General features: G+C 39.8%; 1 protein-coding gene across 1 annotated transcript; it reads right to left on the bottom strand.

Moving 5' to 3' along the window:
- Positions 1 to 458: 458 nt before the first annotated feature.
- Positions 459 to 11431, bottom strand: chn1 (chimerin 1). The gene is made up of 7 exons (XM_077537329.1): positions 10700 to 11431; positions 9665 to 9749; positions 4944 to 5117; positions 4753 to 4830; positions 2689 to 2826; positions 2417 to 2522; positions 459 to 1201 (listed from the first exon to the last, which is right to left on the bottom strand). The coding sequence occupies exons 1-7, from the start codon at positions 10949 to 10951 to the stop codon at positions 1030 to 1032; spliced, it is 1005 nt and encodes a 334-aa protein (XP_077393455.1). The 5' UTR covers positions 10952 to 11431; the 3' UTR covers positions 459 to 1029.
- Positions 11432 to 19648: the final 8217 nt, after the last annotated feature.

The raw sequence follows: 19648 nt of genomic DNA, 5'->3' as shown, positions 1-19648 counted from the left end.
CAACCTGTCATTGCCATTAATTATGCATAACTAAGGACACACAGCGCCTTTCCCAAGGTTACCCTGCAGCCAGCTGCAACACACATTAACCACATATAAGACATTATTGAGTTAAATTTTGTTTATAATGTGAATGAATAAATAAGCCATTTTCAAATTGATATGATATAACCAAAGAGCATCAATGAATGCTTCATTGGTGTGTATTGAAAAGCATTAAACTAAGAGCAGGTCATGCATAACTAATGCCATCTAGTGGTGAATAGTGAAAATACAATTTAAAGTAAATGTAGGAATTTTTTTTATTTTATTTTATTTTTTATACTTCCTTGAATACAATTTTCCCCTTGTGTAAAGCAATTGTGCAACAAAATGGAGCAACAAGATACAAAAATTGCTGCCCGCTCCTTTCCACATCGAATTGTTTAAATAAAGTGAATTCACTACACTCACAAATCCATGTTTTATCAGTTTAATAAATCAAACTGATCATGCACAGGTTGTGTACAAATAAAGACAGTACAAAATTAATTCACCAACAATGCTGTTTACAGTACAACAAAAAGTCAGGCAAAAGCACCAGTGTGACAGGAAAAGTCTGAAAGGCTCATTCGACAAAGAGGTCATAAAAAAATAAGACATTGTAAAAAGTACCTCCAAAACTCGCCCACCCCAAAAAATCAGTAGCTTATTTTTAGTTGAATCTATACAATGTTTGAAGAGATGACGTGGACTAAATCTATCACAGCATAGACAAAAAACAAAACAAAAACAACCCCAAAAAAACATCACAGCGAAACACTCTTTTCACATGCTGAGATACGACTACAAAGCACTGATGCATGCTGGTATGTCAGCTTCCCGCATAAATTCCCCCGACAGAAATGGGGAGGCGTAGAGTACAGAGTGGAAGGTTCACCATCTATACCTAGTGCATACAAGGGACCTTTCAAAAAAATGAATCAACTCATTCAAATCTTTTCCTTTCTTCACAAAAAGCAGGCTTGAGGGCCCGCTGGCAACACTCGGTCAGAAGAGGACGTCGACATTTTTAATGAGCACCTCCACCACCTGCCTCTGGTGACGGATGTCATTGAGGGCGCTCATGGCGTCGAGATCCGGCGTGCGCATTAGGGTGGGTCCGAAAACAATGGCCAGGTTCTCGGCGTTCATCAGGTTGCATTTCTCGTTTTGGGTCACCCTGGAACATCAAAGTTGCAAACGTGGGGACAAGATTCTTTAAACCTTGCATTGCATTAGATACACTTGCATAAGTAAATATTACAGTCAATAAAAAAACAATAAAAGAATAGATAAAATAAAATAAATACAATATATATTTTATCACAGTTTTTCGTCTATGCTACAGTGGGGCCACATTAGGACCGCACACTTCCTAACCAAATGTATGACAAAGATTTTATTTTAAATATGGACATTTAATACATTCCAACACAACAACAAAAGATTTGAAGAATACAACAAAATAACCACACTTTTTTTTTTTTCTCACCCCCGGCACAAAAATGACCGTTCAAGGTTGGCACAAAACTCTTGAACAGCAAACAAACATTAAATGCATGAACTGATTTTGTGCATATTTTTTTTATTCCACAAAAATCAACTTATTACAATTGTTTATATTATTGAAGTGCTATGTTTGTCCTGGATATCCTTTCAAATCTCCCCAAAATTATTATGCCTACTCACATTGTATGGTAGAGCAGTATAAGATCCATGTTTGCCATCTAGTGGTGAATGGTGACATTACACCCTAAAAACTACAGTTGACCCCTGAACACTTGCGGTTCAGCACACATGGCTTCACATATTCTCTGATTTGTTTTTTATTCTTTTTTTTTTTTTTTTTTTTTTTTTTTTTTTAGCATTTACAGTATTTAAAAATAATAATAATAATCACATTCCCCTCCTTGCCATTTTTATTCATCAGATTTTTTTCTTCAGAGGTTTTTGGTAAAATAAATAAATAAATAAATAAATAAATAAATTAAAACAAAATAGTTTTCTTCAATGTTTTCTTCCAATTTTATGTATTATTATTATTATTATTGTTATTATTATTATTATTTATTTTTCGTTAACCAAGGGGCCACTGTGTGTCGCCCTGTTCAAGGGCAATGCTGATAAGGATTTTTTTATTTTATTTTTTCCCAAGCTGATGCTGATTCAAATGTTTGGCAGAATACAACTTTGATAAGCAAGTAATTGGCCTAATTTACTTTAATTGACTTACTTTAATTTAATTGACTAATTTAAAAATATATAATAAATGAAATGACTTTTTGCCATTTTTTTTGTGGAGGTTTATCAATGTAATTTTCTTTGTCTTATGTGTTTAAAATAAAAACAACAACAACAGTGGTAATATCGGCTTTTTGAGTTATCAGTTGCTCACCTTTTTAAGTGCGCCATGAGATACTTGAGCGTTTCATTGTGCGACGAGGGCAGCAGCGCCAGCGCCTCTCGGAAAGCTTCCAGCTTCTTGTCCGGGTCCGTGAGCTCTGACGGATCAACGACATAATGGTTAAAGTTGACGCAAATCAATGAAGCTCTTTCCTGCCGGGCCATGAAAGCCATTAGCCTCTCAAACGCACATTTACAGTAAACACAGCTGTCAAATATTGGATTTATTGCTGGATGGCAAGTACGAAATGCGTCGAGACTCACTTGCGGCCTGGATGAACCTGGGGTAGGCGTTGTACGAGATGACGGGCACGGGCAAATCCCGCAGGTATAGCTTGAGAGCGCCGGTGATGATGTTGATGTCTTCGTACGCTTTCACCGAGATGTCCGTCTTCTCGCCGGCTGTGAGGATGCGTGATGGGACAACGAGTGGATGGAACGAGGCAAAGAAGGAATATGAGAAGCGGGCTCGCGCTTTTCACATCGACGGCCGGAAAAAACAAAAACAAAAACGCGTGACGTCTCGGCGGCGATGGCGTCTTTCCAAGTGTCTGCTGAGGTTTGATCGCAACTCTCCCTCGCTTTGGCGAGCGGGCCGTGGCCTACTTGTGCTGGCAGGCTGAACATCACAGCGCTGTGAGCTGGAATGACACTCTGTCACGGATGATCTCACACATGGCGAGCTGGGAAAGTCCGCTGCTCCAGTTAAAATTCACACCACGCACATTGATTTTGAAAAATCACTTGGCTGGCGCATCACTATTCTTTTTTTTTTTCCATGTGGCTTGTACACCTTAAAGGGATACTTGACTCTTTGAGCCACTTTCAGCAGTAAAAAGTTAATATTTTGCCAATAATTAATGTGATAACTTCATTATTTTTCATGTTCAATTAGTACCTTAAAAAGTAATTTTTCTACTTGCTGTCGACTGATGATGACATCACCCGTGCTGAGGAAGTCGGTAACGACCGATCATGGCTCAGTTTACTGAAAACAGGTGAGCCATGATTGGCCGTTACCTACTTCCACAGCACAGGTGATGTCATCATCAGTCGAAAGCAAGTTAAAAAAAAACAAAAAAAAAACACTTTTTAAAGATATCAATTGTACATGAAAAATAATGAAGTTATCAAATTAATTGTGGACAAAATATTAACTTTTCACTGCTGAAAATTATTCAACGAGTCAAGTATCCCTTTAAGCATGTTTTGAATTCGACTTGTTGCTGCCAAACTAACATACATACCTTATGATGTTAAGTGTATATAATACAGCAATACTTTTTAAATGTGCTATTTATAAAATATACAAAAATTTTTTTGTCATCTTCCCCAGGAAGAAGGAAATATATCACACCCTGCAACGCTAAACAGGATAATGTGTCTTTAAAAACCTCAGCAGATAAGCTAATCCTTCTTTTACACTCCCTGACAATGAGAGCACTACTGCCACCTATAGTAGTGGATGTACAATTACACTTTATTCTAATACATGTTCCCTGAGGTCATACGAACACCATCCATCCATCCATCCATCCATCCATCCATCCATCCTTTTAACCGCTTGCTGCTCACAAGGGTGGGTGCTGGAGCCTATCCCAGCTGGCTTCGAGCAGTAGGCGGGGTACATCCTGAACTGGTTGCCAGCCAATCGCAGGGCATCGCACCCTTGTGCAAAAATCGTTGATTGGTTATAATGTCATAATTTGATGTCATTGATCAAATCCGTGAAATAAGATTGGATGTTCTGTGCTGCTGTTGTTCATAAGCCATAATCCAATTATTTTCCAATATTTTTAAATGTTTTTTTTTGTATGTATTGAATGCTTAGCAGGATTTTTAGTTTTTATTATTATTATTATTATTATTATTATTATTATTATTATTGTTATTATTATTATTATTTTGTTTTTCCCCCCAATGCAATTCAATTGTCATCAATCAAAAAGGACTCTGCAAGTCTCGATATTAAGCAAAAATAATGTTATTAAGCATTCCAAATGAAATCTATGATATCATTATATGCATTCTGTAATAAGGAACTAATATGGATCAGCGTATTACTTCTCTAGTCTTCAAATATGTATTATAAGACTATTCTAATGAGAATTATAAGTAGTAGTTTTGAGCTGCTCCCCCTTCAGGGGATTTGTGTCAACACTGCATGTGAGGGACACTTGGCTGTCACTCCCGGAAGGCCTTTAATCCTTTCAAGCGTGTCACTTTCTAATGAATCTCAAGAGAAGGTCATCGTCGTTTGAGGATGTGCAACCATGAAAAGTCAGTTAGTTTCTTTGGTGTGAGCGGACAAAAAGAGAGAAAACCAACCTTTGTCGAACGCCATCTTGACCTCTTCCACAGAGTCGCTGAATCCGGATATTCTGTAGAGGCCTTCCGACTTCAATCCTGAAGGACAAAAAAAGACCCTTCAGAAAAATGGAATTCTGCCTTTGGCCGTTTAGGAAATTCAATTAATACAACTATATGTATATGTATACAAATTGTAAGGTCACGCTCACCTCTTGACTCAATCTCGCGTATGCACATGTCGACCACCATGGGTCTCGCTGTGTTGTGAGCGTTCACCAAGGTGGTGAGGTCGCAGCTGTACACTTTCCGGATGTGTCTCAGACTGGGCTTGCAGTTGTCGGGAACCAGAAGTGAGCACTGCTTGTGGACGTTCACGCCGCAGTCTACAACAGAGACATCGACGAGGGTTTTGAGAACGCGCTAAAAGGCTCATTTGCCTCTCGACATTGTCCTTTGTCCGGCTAAATAAAAGATCTTGTTGATGGATTCTTTCAGTTCACCAACCGAATTGAGCTTTTGTATTGATTCGAATTCCAACGTGAAGTAATTGCCGGCTTTATTGTGTTTAGGCCGGCAGAAAAAAACAACAAAGGGCTTAGTCTTCTCAATCAATGTGTACACCCGGAATGTCATGAAGCCCCTCCCCCCTGTCATGCATTTCCCTGCAATTATTACACTAAATAGCCTGGAGTTAGTGTACCTGGATGGAAATTTAACCCAGTAACGTTCTGAGGTCAGCAGACTCAGGTCAATTAGTGGAGCCCAGGGTTCAAAGCAAACATGGTGCATCAGCATTTAGCCGTTGTGCTGCAGAACTGACGTTAGCACCAATTGTAAATGCTTTTAAATCCAGGTTAAATAAAAACCTTGATTTTTCCACCATATCTATCATTAACTCATTCACTCCCAACCATTTTCACAGAAGCAGTCCCGCTCGCTCCCAGCTGTTTTACTGGATTTTGACTGATTTTGCAAGTTCTATTGCTATAAAAGCATGGAACCTATCAAAAGAAAGATGAAAGTCTCTTCTTTCATCAGGAAAAAAAAGTATATTTCTATCCGTTTTCATTTTGCAGCAATTAGCATTAGACGAGAGCTAAGTTTCATCAGTTTTCACAAATCTATTCAAAATTGTAAGTAATTTAGCTTTTTTTCTAGATGGCCCTGGTTGATCTCCTTTGCTCTTCTGCCACCAGCTGGCCGTTTGTGTAATAACTACTATTTCTGCAACCGTTCTTTGCAGTTGAGAGGCTGCATCAAAGCCTTCTGTATGCTCTAGCATAAAAAAACAACAACAAAAAAAAAAACACACAAAAAACGTATAAATACGTCTTTGGGACACAAACATAAAACCCCCCCAAAAAAAACAAAAACGTATTTACAAGTTATTGGGAGCAAATGAGTTAAGGTCTTTTACAGCATTTGTATAATCATTTCATGTTCTTTTAGTCAATTACTTTTTATTTCTCTATTTTGCTTGTAAATACCTTTAACTATTCTGTTTTGACAATGCCTTATTCTTATGTTTTTCTTGTAAATAAATGTTTTGTAACTACTAACTCAAGTAAACAAGGCACGCATACTTATATACACGTCAGCATCATAACGGGAAAAGTCGAGGGCACAGTTGTTTCCGGGCAGAGTCCGGGTGTTGGGTGGACAAGGGACCAGTGGAGAACAGGCAACATGCGAGAAACTCCACGCCTGCCTGCCTAACAGACGCACGCAGCGAATTATAGGAACACTAAAAAGGACGAGAAGCGGAGGCGGGCCGCCACTGTTGAGCTCTATTTTTTTTTTTTTTTTTTTTACAAATCCGAGCTCACGCAGCAACAATGGCAGCGGAAGCAGCAATTCAGCCGCTGCAGGCTACACTAGACCTACTTTTGCAGACTAAAATGGAGCAGCTCCTCCAGCTCTTAGATCTTTTGACTCCTCTCTAATTTCAAAGAGGTTTTCATCTACGTGCATTTTTTTTTTTTTTTTAATTCCACCCACTCCACTGCTAAAATTTCTATTTTTCCTTCCGACAGTCTGCACCTTAGACCTTCTCCATGCACAACCTGGAGACATTATTTAGACGAAGCAGGTCTCAAGAGAAAAGGATGCAGCGTTTATATGCATTGGAGCAGAAATGTAATTACCTTAAGAGATGATTCTCTTAAGGGTATGTGACAGGCAGTATAATAGAGGAGGCATGTGTCCATGTGTGCGCATTGAAGGCCTCCAAGGGTCCCAGGTGGGGCGAGGGAGGGTGTGGTGGAGGTCCGAGGAAGACCATCAGACAGGGGATGAAATTTTACGACACCGTCAGCGGTTGCTATGGCGAAGAAGCTCCGTTATGGTGATGCTTCATGGTGACTTCTTCCACCAACTGACTTGCACTTGTTTTCGTGCTTGTGAGTTTGATAAATAATTCATATTTAATCAAATTAAAGGATGCGCGGCCGAGCTGATTGGTGGAAGAGCGGCCGCATTCGAATTTGCGTGGAAACGGGAGCCGCTTCCCCTCTCGCGCTCTGAGCTCGGCACCTCATTAAAGAGACATGCCAGCTTTGTTTTCCTTCACGGGCATGATGAGATGAGGCTGGGGGGTGTTTGTGGGAGGGGGCGGGCTTGGTTGGTGATGAGCGAATGTGGCACAACAAGCACCAAGCAAAGGCTGGCTCCCTGGAGCTTGGCCAAAACAGTTGAGCTCATTCATACAGGGGGAAAGGGGGGGGGCGGCGGATCACGTTTTTTTGGTATGCAAATCTGAGCGCCATGAGAGACTTTGCTGTCCTAGATTCTGGCGCTGGCGAGTGACGGAATGGCAGCAGCAGCCGAGACTCTCCGAAGCCAGACTGCAAACATACGCGTCCATAATTTGGTTGCTGTCAACTTTCAAAATGGAAGCATTAACAATTAACGCCAAAGCTCCCGCTGACACCGAGTGTATGCGCGACACACTTTGTTTCATCAATAAAAGATCAAAAAGGCATCGAGAAGGATGTGAATTTTAACAGCTACAAGTAAACAGAAGCTGCATCAGGATTACAAAGTGGCAACAGAACTTTTTTTCCACTGGAAAAAAAAATGGATGATGAATTTTAATGTAATTTCTTAGCAAGGAATAAATAATCATACATGCACACTTCTATACTGTAAAAGCAATTGGATAAAAAAATAACCCATTTGTATCAAAAAGGGACTGACCAATCTGCAACTTGGGTCAATTTGACCTGACTTTGTTTTTTATTTATTTATTCATTTATGTATGTACGTGTGTGTATGTATTTATTTATTTATTACAAAGATACATTTTTTTTTATTTTTTTTTATTTTTTTTTGTCGGACTGACCCCATTATTGGATCGGTTTACTTTTTGATCCAATTTGGGATCTGTTTTCAGAGTGTAAAAACAGTTGGTTGGGTCAAGTTGACTCAAGTAGTGACCCGACTTTCAGTTTTGTGGGTTTTTTTTGTTTTTTTTTTAACCAAAATTATATTATTTTCCCTTCAATGTTTGGGTTGTGTTGAACTGACCTCAGTATTGGATCGTTCCGCTTTTTGATCCAAATTGGATTATTTTTTACTCAACTGCTTTCAGAGTGTTGGGTCAAGTTGACTCAAGTAGTGACCCGACTTTCAGTTTCAGTTTTTTTTTTTTTAAACAAAATTACATTATTTTCCCTTCAATTTTTGGGTTGCATCAAATTGGCTCCAGTATTGGATCAGTCCACTTTTTGATCCAAATTGGGTTTTTTTTTGACTCAGTGTAAAAACTTGGTTGGGTCAAGTTGACCCAAGTAGTGGATCGGTTCATTTTTTGACCCAAATTGGGTTATTCTGACTCAACTGTTTTTAGAGTGTAAAAAGAGTGGATTATTGGGTTATTTCTGACCCAATTGTTTTTACACTCTTCAAAGTAAAAAATAACCCAACAGCTGTTAAAATTCATATCTTTCTCGGTTTCTGTTTTATATTTTATTTATGAAACAAAGTGTGTTACACACACACGTGGTGTCAGCTCAGCAGGCACTTTGGCGTTAAGACTAAAGTGAGTTGAGTCAAAAATAGCCCAAGTTGGGTCAAAAAGGGACCAACCCGCCACTTGGGTCAATTTGACCCAGCTTTCTGGGTTGTTCTGGACAAAATGGGCCCATTTTTGGGGTTGTGTCCAGTTTTTTGGGGTTGGGTCAAATTGACCCAAATGTTGGATGAATCCATTTGTTGACCGAAATTATTTTTGATTCAACTGTTTTTAGAATATACAATCAGTTGAATCAAAAATAACCCAATTTGAGTCAAAAAATGGACCAACCTGGTTACTTTCCAATTTTTTGGGTTGTACTTACTTGTCTTGATTGGTCCAAACTGACCCAAATAGTAGATTGGTTTTTGAATTGGGTTATTGTTTGACTCCAACTGATTTTAGAGTGTGGAAGCTGTTTGGTCAAAAATGAAACATTTATGGGACCATAAATGGGACCAATCACTACTTGGGTCGATTTGACCCAATTTCTTGGTTTGATTTTTGTGCCAAAAAAATCAAAGAAAAAAAAGTTGGGTTACTTTTTTTACCCGACTGTTTTAGACTGCAGACTAGGTTATCAAACAGCTATTATTATTTCCAATAAAATCATTGGTATATTCAACTACATCAACAAAAAGGGAGAAATAAGTTTTTTTCTTCTTCAAAGAAAGCCCATGCATGTTTTCAAATGAACTGAAATGTTCACAAACATGGAGCAATTGATGTTACATCATAGTAACGAAGCCCTCATTCCGCTTTATTATACAACCCCCTAATCCAATGTTTTCACTGTTGGGATTGTAGATTAAAAGGAAAATAATCCAGCTCCAGATGTACTAAAAACCAAGTAACCCATATACAGAAATGCTCACTTTGTAATCAGTGAGGAGACACGCGATCAATTGGAAACGGTACCTGCACACTTGACCCCCTGAGCCATCAGCCCCCACATGAAGCTGGCACAGTGATTGCACCAGTGAGGCCCACGGAACGTATGAACCTGCAGCACAGAGGACAAGGACAGATCATACAGATTGCAATATAAAAGAGTTCTGTCTCATTCTCTTGTCTTGGTCAGAAGTACTTTATGTTTTGTTTATTGTCAGTTCTGTTGCTTTCCTGTGAAGGAATGGAGGATCCATTTTGAAGAGCCACCAAATATGATTCCTTGCCCAATACATACAAAGCTATACATAAAGCAGACGAGGAGAATCCGACAGTGAAAGAGGTTCAATAATGAGTGTCAAGTCTTTTGCCATGGTGGCACAGTAGGAGGGATGACACTCCCCTCACGTGAAGGAAAATCTGCTATGGAAACAGCCAACTCCACCAGGTAGCAACAGCCAGCCAATCAGGAAGGCCCCTGGGAGCCAGAAGCGGCAGTTTGAGGCTTCGTGTTAACAGACAGTCGCTTTCGGCACGCAAATGAACAACTCGAATACGTCGTAGTAATCGTGTCAACAACGACGACAGCATCTACTTTCAAATGCACGGACCTGTCTGAATGTGGCGCTGGAAAACACATTTTTGTGGCTCCGTCTGGGTTTTAGATGTGGTGCTTTTCATGGTAATGGCATTTTAAGTACAGGAACTGTGCTCTTTATATGAAAAAAAGGAACATTTAGTAATAGATGGAAACAAAGGCGGCGGGGTTGGCAAGAGGGCGGCAACAGTTCAAAGGCTTCCTGGTAACATTTCTCTTCCGAGCAGAGCACAACAGGAGCGTTTGGAACCACAGCGCACACCCGAGTACTGTTTTCCCGGCCTAATCTCTCCATCTGGCACTCAAATTAACAGCAGTGGGTACACAGGGCACCCCGCAGATTTTCTTTTCATGGTACAGACCAAAACAGTTTGTTTTGAATAGCATCTTTCAAAGCGTGAGAAGCTGCCCTTTGGCCACACATGATGAAATGTTTGGAAACGGTTAACACCATATTCCACTCTCACCTTGAAGTTGTGGACTTTCTCCGTGATCGCCACCCGCTCGGTTTCCTTCAACGAGGCTCTCCGGACCAGCGAGGTAATCTGCGAATAAGCGAAGATTTTAAGGGGCTGCCAGAACGTGGCCGTGGGTTTCTCGGGCCCCATCCTTATCCCCAGCGCGGCTGCCAGAATCTCCTCCTGATTGGCCTCTCGTTTGGCCTTTTGTACCACCGACTTGTCCTCCTTGTGAGCCTCATGGGGCTCTTTGGACGGCATCCTAGGTGGGCTCAAGTGAAGAGACAGCCCCGAGGTCCACACATGAAGAACAGAAAGTCGTCGCCAAACAACGTCCAAGGTAAAATGACTTCAGCGAGTCCAAACGAGGAGAGTCCCGGAGAGAGGACTTGGTGGGAACAGACAAAAGCTTTTCCGCCAAAACAACCTCAGCTTCTCATGTGGCTCCCTCGGAACGTATGCAGATGAGATGTGCGGCGGCGTTAATCCTCTCCTCCCTGCGCTGAGCTGATATTTTCCCTGGAAGCGAGGCGGCGCACTGTTTGGATGCTGTGAGGGCAGGCAGAGCGAGGGGGAGGAGTACGGGGGTGGATCCTGTAGTAGTCACGGCTGATTAAATGGATCCCACCGGCCAATGGCGGCGCGCATTCATCGGCCGTGGTGGCTGCCTCCCCGCCCCCCACGCGAGCTACCGCCGTCAGATAAGCGAGCGGGGAAGCTGGACTGGTAATGAGCAGTGAATGAGTCACGCGTCAGCACCGGGAGGGCCACAGCAGTGGGCCGTTAAGGAGAAAATTGATTTTGGAAATTGTCTTGTCACAACAGCAGCTAATGAATGGACCTGGAATTGTGAAAAAGTGTCAAATACAGTATGACCAACAAAAGAATATAGAGAGTGCAGTAAAAGTAAAATACAGTTTCTAAATGATGATGTTTATTAACTCATTTGCTCCCAAAAAACGTACAAATACGTTCTATTTTAAATATTATAAGTGTCCAAAAGATGCATTTATACGGTTTTTTTTTTTATGCCAGAGCATACAGAAGACTGATGCAGCCTTTCAACTGCAGTGAACAGGTGAAAAAAATAGTAGTAATTACAAAAACTGCCAGCAGGTGGCAGCAGAGTATAAGAGATCAACCAGGGCCATGATGAAAACAAGCTGTCTCCCCACAATTATAAACAGATTTGTGAATAATAAGGAAACATAGCTATATTCTCAAGCTAATTGATGCAAAACGGAAACAGATAGAAATATACTTTTTTTTTCCTGATGAAAGAAGAGAATTTTTCTTTTGGTAGGTTCCATGTTTTTATAGCAAAAGAACAATATTCTGTGGGCCTTGCAAAATCAGTCAAAATCCAGTATAAAGTTGAGTTGAATGAGAACTAGAACATAGATTGTGATACGGCATTCTTCTGCATCAATGGATAAATGTCTATATTCCATCTTCCTAGAAGAGCAGAAGCGGTTACAAGATAAGTGGGATAGACATTTTTGCCCGTATTCATATTTTATATGTGTAATGGCTATTTTTCACAAAAATTGTGTTCATCCACTACACTGTATATAGGACAAGCATCCATAAATTATGATCTTATTTCAAAATCTGATTGAACTACACAGTTTGCTGTTAAAAAAATAAATAAATATATACCATACATGTGCTCAGCTTGGACATGATGCATTTTGTTTCCTTTGCTGCCTTGCAGTCCAAATATTTTCTCGAGCTTTATTGCTCAATACGAACGCAAACATTGCACATGCAAATGAGGTATCAAATATAGCATCGCCATAGCAATGTGGGAAAACCGATGTGCAGCCTGCTGCTGAAATTCACACTGCAAGTCAAATGTGATTACGCCCCTGTGTCACCGAGTCGATTTCAGACAGCGAAGGTGTAATATTCACACTTATACGTTTACTAGAGCGCGACAGAGAACGCTAGTGTGCCACCTCCCTTTGCAGTTCATTCAATCCTAGAAAGGTATCAAAAAAAAAATCAGAAAGGAGCTTTGAAGAGAAGCACACTTATGTCGAGTGACATCCCGACATGTGGCGTCTAACAGTAGCTGGATCCGAACATGAAAGAAGCCAAACGTAGCAGGCCTCCTGCTCAGTGCGCGTCCTCGCTCGGTTGGATACTTGAGCTCCAAATAGATAAAAGACAGCAAACGCTTTTGTACGCGCCACTTCATCCTCTCAGTCCACTTTGGAGGGCTTTCCGAGGGCTCGCTGTTAAGTGCACAAGGCGTGTCCCACTCCCAGGATGTGGTTCACTTTGAAGGCAGCTTTAATTGATGCTGATTGATTTGCTTGCCTCTCATAATTGGCTAGAAATGAGACTCGAGGGGGTGAATGTATGATGGACTGTATCGTTCACATCGCTAAAATGCACAATCCTTCACAGTAAATCATGGGGGTTACATTCCAGACCACCCCTTATATAAACGAAATCTACAAAATCTACTTATATAAATAAAATCTACAAAATAGTACATAATAGTACAGAAATACTCTATAGGCGTGTTTTTAAAGCATTTATGGCACCTATTTTTTTTTTTTTTTTTAAAGGTCTTTAAATACAATTTTAGAATTAACACCATTCCTTGGGTTTATTGTATTTATTGAGAGAGAGAGTAATAAATAATGAAAATATTGTATAGATAATAAACACTGTAACTTTGTACCGATCCTTCTGTGTGAACCAACAGCCGTTTCTTTCTGTAGGCGTAAAGAGCAGGATTACAGCAGACGACATTCAATCATTTTCAACAAAAACTAGGCTGCACCAATGTACACAACAGCATCTCCTGTGTATTTCTTATTCTTTGAAATGTATATATATATATATATATATATATATACAATCTCAAACGAAATAAGTGTGCTGACATCTAGTGGCAGAAAGTGGAATTACGCCCACTTTTTCAACTCAACTTTATTTATAAAGTGCTTTAAGAACAGGCGTTTCTGTATACAAAGTGCTGTACATAAATACAATTATCAACTGTATGCCACGCCCCCCAACAAAACAAAACAAAACAAAGCAAAGCAAAAAAAAAAAAAACAAGCGAAATAGCAGTACTGCCAAACTAGAACTCGCAACTATAGTACAACAAAAAATTTACAACATGAGCAACAGAAGAAAAATCCTTAAACCAAAAAATAATAGAACAAAAAATAAGGTCAAAAACACACTAAGCAAACACAGAGTGAAAATGTTACATTGGAATCTCTGATGTCAAATTATTTCCAACAATGGAAATAGAAAATTTGAGGAAACGAGGCTACTTTCAAATCTTGCTAGCAGTTCTAATATTGCATAACTTTAGCTGTATATTAATTTCATAAGGCTTGGTGTAGCTGCAAAAAAAATCCACAAAAAGACAAATAAAAAAAAAAAAAAAAGAACACACAGACCACAAATTCATCCTGTGATGCTTGTTTAAGGAACATATCATGCTCCGAAACTATTTTGCAATCTCATGACTGATGCCGCTTTGATGTAAAAACTTTCCCCACTCTGCTTTGTTTGTTTTGTCCCTGACTTGAAGCCATTACGCATTTGGCGATATGATACTTTTTTTTTTTTCTCCTGTGTATAAAAGTTGTTACATAAGGAAAGCTTCTAATGCAGTGCTGAACCAACACTGACCCATTAAAAGGTAGCCGCACTCTTTGCCCTGATGTGATTCGGAGGTCCAGCAGCCAAACAGATCATCAAGTTCTTCGTCATTTACATCTGGAAGAATCCTAATCTGGAAAACCCACTTTTAGTGATGCACAACTGACCTCATCCTCAAGCTAATCTGCAGGGATCACAACGTTACGCAACGTTTTACGTAAGCAGAAAACATGAGCGAGTGAGAGATGGCTCACTGCGATAAAAGTAGCGCCAACTTCAAAACAATTTCTAACAAGATGATTCCAATATAAAGTTCAAACTACACATCATTCATGATTTATCACGTTGGAAGAGCACGATCCAAATCCCAGCCAGAGAAGCTACTTAATGAGACTCGGACATTCCACATCGGCTGAAGCTGTGGCACCTACCACTTTTTTTTTTTTTTGCTTTGCTTGCAAAAAAAAAAAAAAGCTGCAACAAATTAAACTCAATTTCACCAGGAAAGATAAATTACCAGCGTGCGGCCGGAACAGCCTGCGCCGTGACATTGATGTATGGTGCTCTGCTATCACGATTTGCTATTCATAAGCAAGGTCAGAACACGCTAAGACAGACACGAAGGTGAGTGAAATATTTGGCTGTTGATATAACCATGAGCTGCAGTTTAACTGTGGATTATTTCAAAAAACGATGACACAAGGCTATTATATGAACAAACATGCGGCGGCGGTTGAATTCGCGCCTGGTGTTTGTTTAGGAAACGTCAACCACGGATTGGAGGCTATAGGATGTATGAAAACTAATTATAGAAATGTGCTGTCATATAATAGATAAATTGATCCACTTGACTCTTTATATTAATTTATTTTCGTCACAAATCCCACAAAGACCGCTATCACCATTCCAAATGGTCTAGTCCAGTTCTCCTCACAGATATCGACTTGGGAATCGGCCAGGAAAAAAAAAAAAAAAAAAAAGAGTAATATGTAGGCTGGCGAATGATAATTAAATTGCTTTATCTCCATGTGGCTGCACAAAGAGCCGTTTCCTCCAGTGTGAGTCGGAACAAAAGCCGTCAGGCGGTGACGAATGGCTCTTTGTGCGTTGGCTATTTTGGCAACAAGTGAGGATCACAATCACACTTTCATTTCGGTATTGCCTGAATAATTTAATCAAGCGTTTGACTGAATGTAAGATTTCAAGAAGTAAATAATTTAAACGGCGATCACCACAAGAAATTTTGATTGTACAACTCGAGCTGTTTTGGTGTTCTTTTAGGGGTTAAAATCTGTATTCAAGTCTTTTTTTGTTTACCATCATGGTAGTGTTGTGCAACTATCTTTTTGAATTGAGGACCAATAATAACCCTTATCAAAGCGACAAATTTACCATTCAAAGCAAAAGACATTCTTTCCTACAATTGAACCATCTTCAAGATTTTATCACGCATTAAAATTTCCTAAAATGGAACTTGAAAATCACATGCCGAACACATGATTTTTTTTCCATTATTACCGTACATAATTGGACAGTCAAACATGGCTGAATTGTCAATAGCTGTTTCATTATCGCAACAATTTAGATGACTGATTGAAATCAATTATTCTGGCGCCTTATGACACGGTTTATTGAATTTGCTCGGAAAGAAAGCGAGACTTCTGAAGCACCCTTCTGACTGATAACAAGTGAAAAGTAAGACTACATTTTTAGTGCGTGGAACTGCCGATGTGGAGTAAACAGTTTTGACTGGGCTATATTGTTTGAACGTACTGCAAAGCGGTTTGAAGGTGTTGATAAAGTAGTCCGAACATACTGACGTCTTTCGAATGTCTTGATAAAGTCATTCAATCGTACTAACAGTCATTCGAATGTACTGAAAAGTCATTTGAATGCCTTGATAAAGTTGTTCAAACCGTCTTGATAAAGTCACTTGAATACATTTGTAAAATCGTAAACATGGACAAAGACTTTCGAACGTACAGAAAAGTCGTTTGGATGTCTTGGTAAAGTCGTGGTAAAACGTAGGCTAAATTCTAAAACCTTCAATTTTTTACCCATAATGCCACAGACTTGCACATGTAAAATTGTGGCATACCCTGCATTATGGGAAAAAATGCTATTTTTTTCAGCACGTGGTCTCATATGTTCAAATGACTTTACCAATATGTTCAAACAACTTTATCAATACATTCAGACGACTTTGCAGTACATTGAAACGACTTTAGGCTACAATACATTCAAAAGTTATGGCCCATTCAAAACTGTTTACTCCACAGTGGCAGTTCCACGCGTGCTGTTGGTATTAACCGTATGAAATCAATTACTCACTGTACTTAATTGGCTTAACGGTCATCGGGCAGAGCTTTCTTGGACTAATCCAGAAATCTACAAAAATGCTCAGAGCTCATAAAAGGCAGCATAATTTAATTTATAGCAAAACATCAGCGCAAGAATGTGCCATTTTGGATTCTTTAGTTTACTTGCAGGGATAGTATTAAAAGTCAAGGGCTTGAATTTGGGACAAAAAAAAAGTCATGTGACTGCGTGAGAAACATGAGGTTGAGTGATCATATTGTGTGTTCGCTGCCCATAAAAGTACAGCTCCGTCTGGGGGACAGCTGGTCGCGACACATTTGGCAGCGGGGCTCGATTATGTGATCTGTAATCTGCTCACTGTCTGATTTGGCCGGCGAGGACGCAAACCTGTGGAGTGCTGACCATATTGCATCGAATGTTTGCATCGCTGCAGAAAAGAAAGCATCTGGTTCGAGTTCCAGGTTCCCATGAGGATTTTTTTTTGGAGCTTTTGGAATTCTTTTATACGCTGCTGGGTTGACTTATTAGTTTTGCTAGATGACTTGTCACATATGGATCGTTCAGTGCCATTGACGGTTATAGACGTCAAAAATCCATTTTCAACGGGCTGGCAGTGAATGAGCTAATTGACATTTTAGAGGTGATGTCAAAGGCAAAATAGCTTCTCCAGAAGGCTTTTGTAGGTTCTTGTTGGGAGAATTAAAGCACAAGGTCAAGTTTAAATTTCAATGTCGTCTTTATACATGTTCATTTCTGGAGTATGTAACTGTCCTGAGATCCACAAATGCATCGCAGATTGCTAAACCATGAAGAAACTATGAGCACGACTAGTTTCCGGTGCTTTGAATATTATATCATCCAGTGACGTATTTGTTAACATCTAAGCTGTGACTGAACCTTTTGTCATCTGCCTGTTGCCTTGTTTCCAACCGCCGAGGTTGAACTCTTGTGCCATCCCGCTATGATCCAACCTCGTTTTTCAGCTCCCTTCATTGTGTGACTTCCTCACAGTCACACAATTGCAAGAGAATCCTTTGTCAGAGATAATCCAACATCCCCCAAGCGCGCTCAATTGTGCCACTTTATTCCCGAGCACGACATTGCGCTACGTAACGTCCTCCGCAAAGACAAGCTTGCTTATTGTTGATGCGCGCCCTTGCTTGCCTCTGGCTCATTGTCCACTTTCACCCGCTTGTACTTCCTCTAATGGTTTGTCTGAAACAAATATACAACTCAAACTTCTAATGGATCCGCAATGGTCTGTTATCTAACATCCCCAGATAAAAATGGCAGCTATCCGACAGCTTCTACGACCTTTTAACAAAGAAGCGCAGAATTGTGGCTGCGTGGCATCAATCAACCCGCAAAGAGAACTTTATTTGCTGTGGGACCGAATGGGGCGACTTGAGATCAATGCCTGTGTAATAAACAAGGAAAAGGCAGCATCTGTCAGGGCAGGTTTATGACTTGCTTTGAATGAATATAGATAAAGTCTCCCTAATCCCATAATATTGCTTTCTTGTCCAGGGAATGCTGGAGTTGCCATCTTACACGGGACCCACTACAGGAAGCTAATAAGATTTTTTGTTTTCAGAGACATCATGTAATAAAAAAGGGGAACAGACCACCAAATAAATGTCAGCACAGATCAATACTTATCTACCAACATCTTCCAGAAAACAGACCAAAGACGAGACCACAAGAGTAATCAAAAGTGCAGGATCACTCGAACAGCTTTGTCTAATGTTTAAAACTCATTCCAGCCCAGAGATGAGAAATTCATGCCCAGAAAATAAAAACAAAGTTTAGCTTTAGCCACAGGTGCTTCTCAAACAGTAGTTAACAAGCTAGTTTACACCAGTGGCTAGTTGTGAGTTAGTTTCCATTACTAGGCCAATTTCTACAACTAATCCATGCAGATGAGTTAGATAGCTAGCTAGCTAGCTATCCTATACGCTAAAGATGCATCTCCCCTGTATGCCACAATAACTCAGTGTTATTTAAATTCCCAAGCAACAAAATAATACCGTTAGCTTGCAAGCTAGCTGGTGGGTAGCACCTCGTTTTGGCATGGAAAGCCCCGCAATGACACGGTATGATAGAGACTAGCCACCGGAGGCTTTAAGTTGATGTATTTTTTATTTTATTTTTTTTATTCACATGTAGGCATGTTTATTGCCCCTGCGTCCTACAAAATAAAAAAATTATAAGCTGCCAATATGCGTTTCCTGTTGTTTCGCTTACATACAGTTTTACATTAGCCGTCAAGCTAAGCGGGTGAAATTTAGCATTATAGTTTGCTCTTAGCGGTAGTCTGCAGTCTACAATGTGCTCTTGTATTAAAGATAAAAGTATACCCCATCTTAAGGATTTACAATTGCATCAAGGAGGTACAAGTTCTCAGAAAAATCTAATAAAATGACTTTGAGGCATCCTGTTGAGCATCTTCACCAAATTCAACTTTGTCCTCTGTGGTGATATCCTAGTACTGATATCAACTTTTTGATGTTGTTTTCGGCTTCAGTGAACTATCGCATCCATACTTTCTGCGGTGTACCAGTGCAAGAAGTCCTTCCGGTGTAACAGGCCTGTAAAAAGCTCGAAGACATGCTTGAGCAGCTCCTGGATGGCCGTGCCGTTGCCGATAAAGGTGACGGCCAAAAGGAGATCCGCTCAACAAAAGAACTGCTGTTTTTGTTCTGATTGGCAACTTCCATATTACATAGCAGAACTACATTATTTTATATGTATATGTGAGGTTTCTGAAACTGCTCATATAAAAAGTGTTCAAAAATGTATTTAGCAAAAAAAAAAAGAAAAAAAGAGTAGCCATTAAATGCATTTTTGCCCCCAACATTGATGCTGCATGGGAATGAAGGAAATCTCCATGAAATGACATTATGTAAATGATCAAATCCCTCGAATGTAAATCTGATACACAAGGCTGGAATATGACTAAAAAAGCAATTATCGAAAGGCACGGACTGCTCAATGTAATTATTGTATGTT

The sequence above is a fragment of the Festucalex cinctus genome, chromosome 11 (genome assembly GCF_051991245.1).
Source record: "Festucalex cinctus isolate MCC-2025b chromosome 11, RoL_Fcin_1.0, whole genome shotgun sequence".
In the NCBI taxonomy this organism is placed as follows: Eukaryota; Metazoa; Chordata; class Actinopteri; order Syngnathiformes; family Syngnathidae; genus Festucalex; species Festucalex cinctus.
Note: the sequence above shows the minus strand (reverse complement) of the source record. Positions and strands in the feature narration are given on the sequence as shown.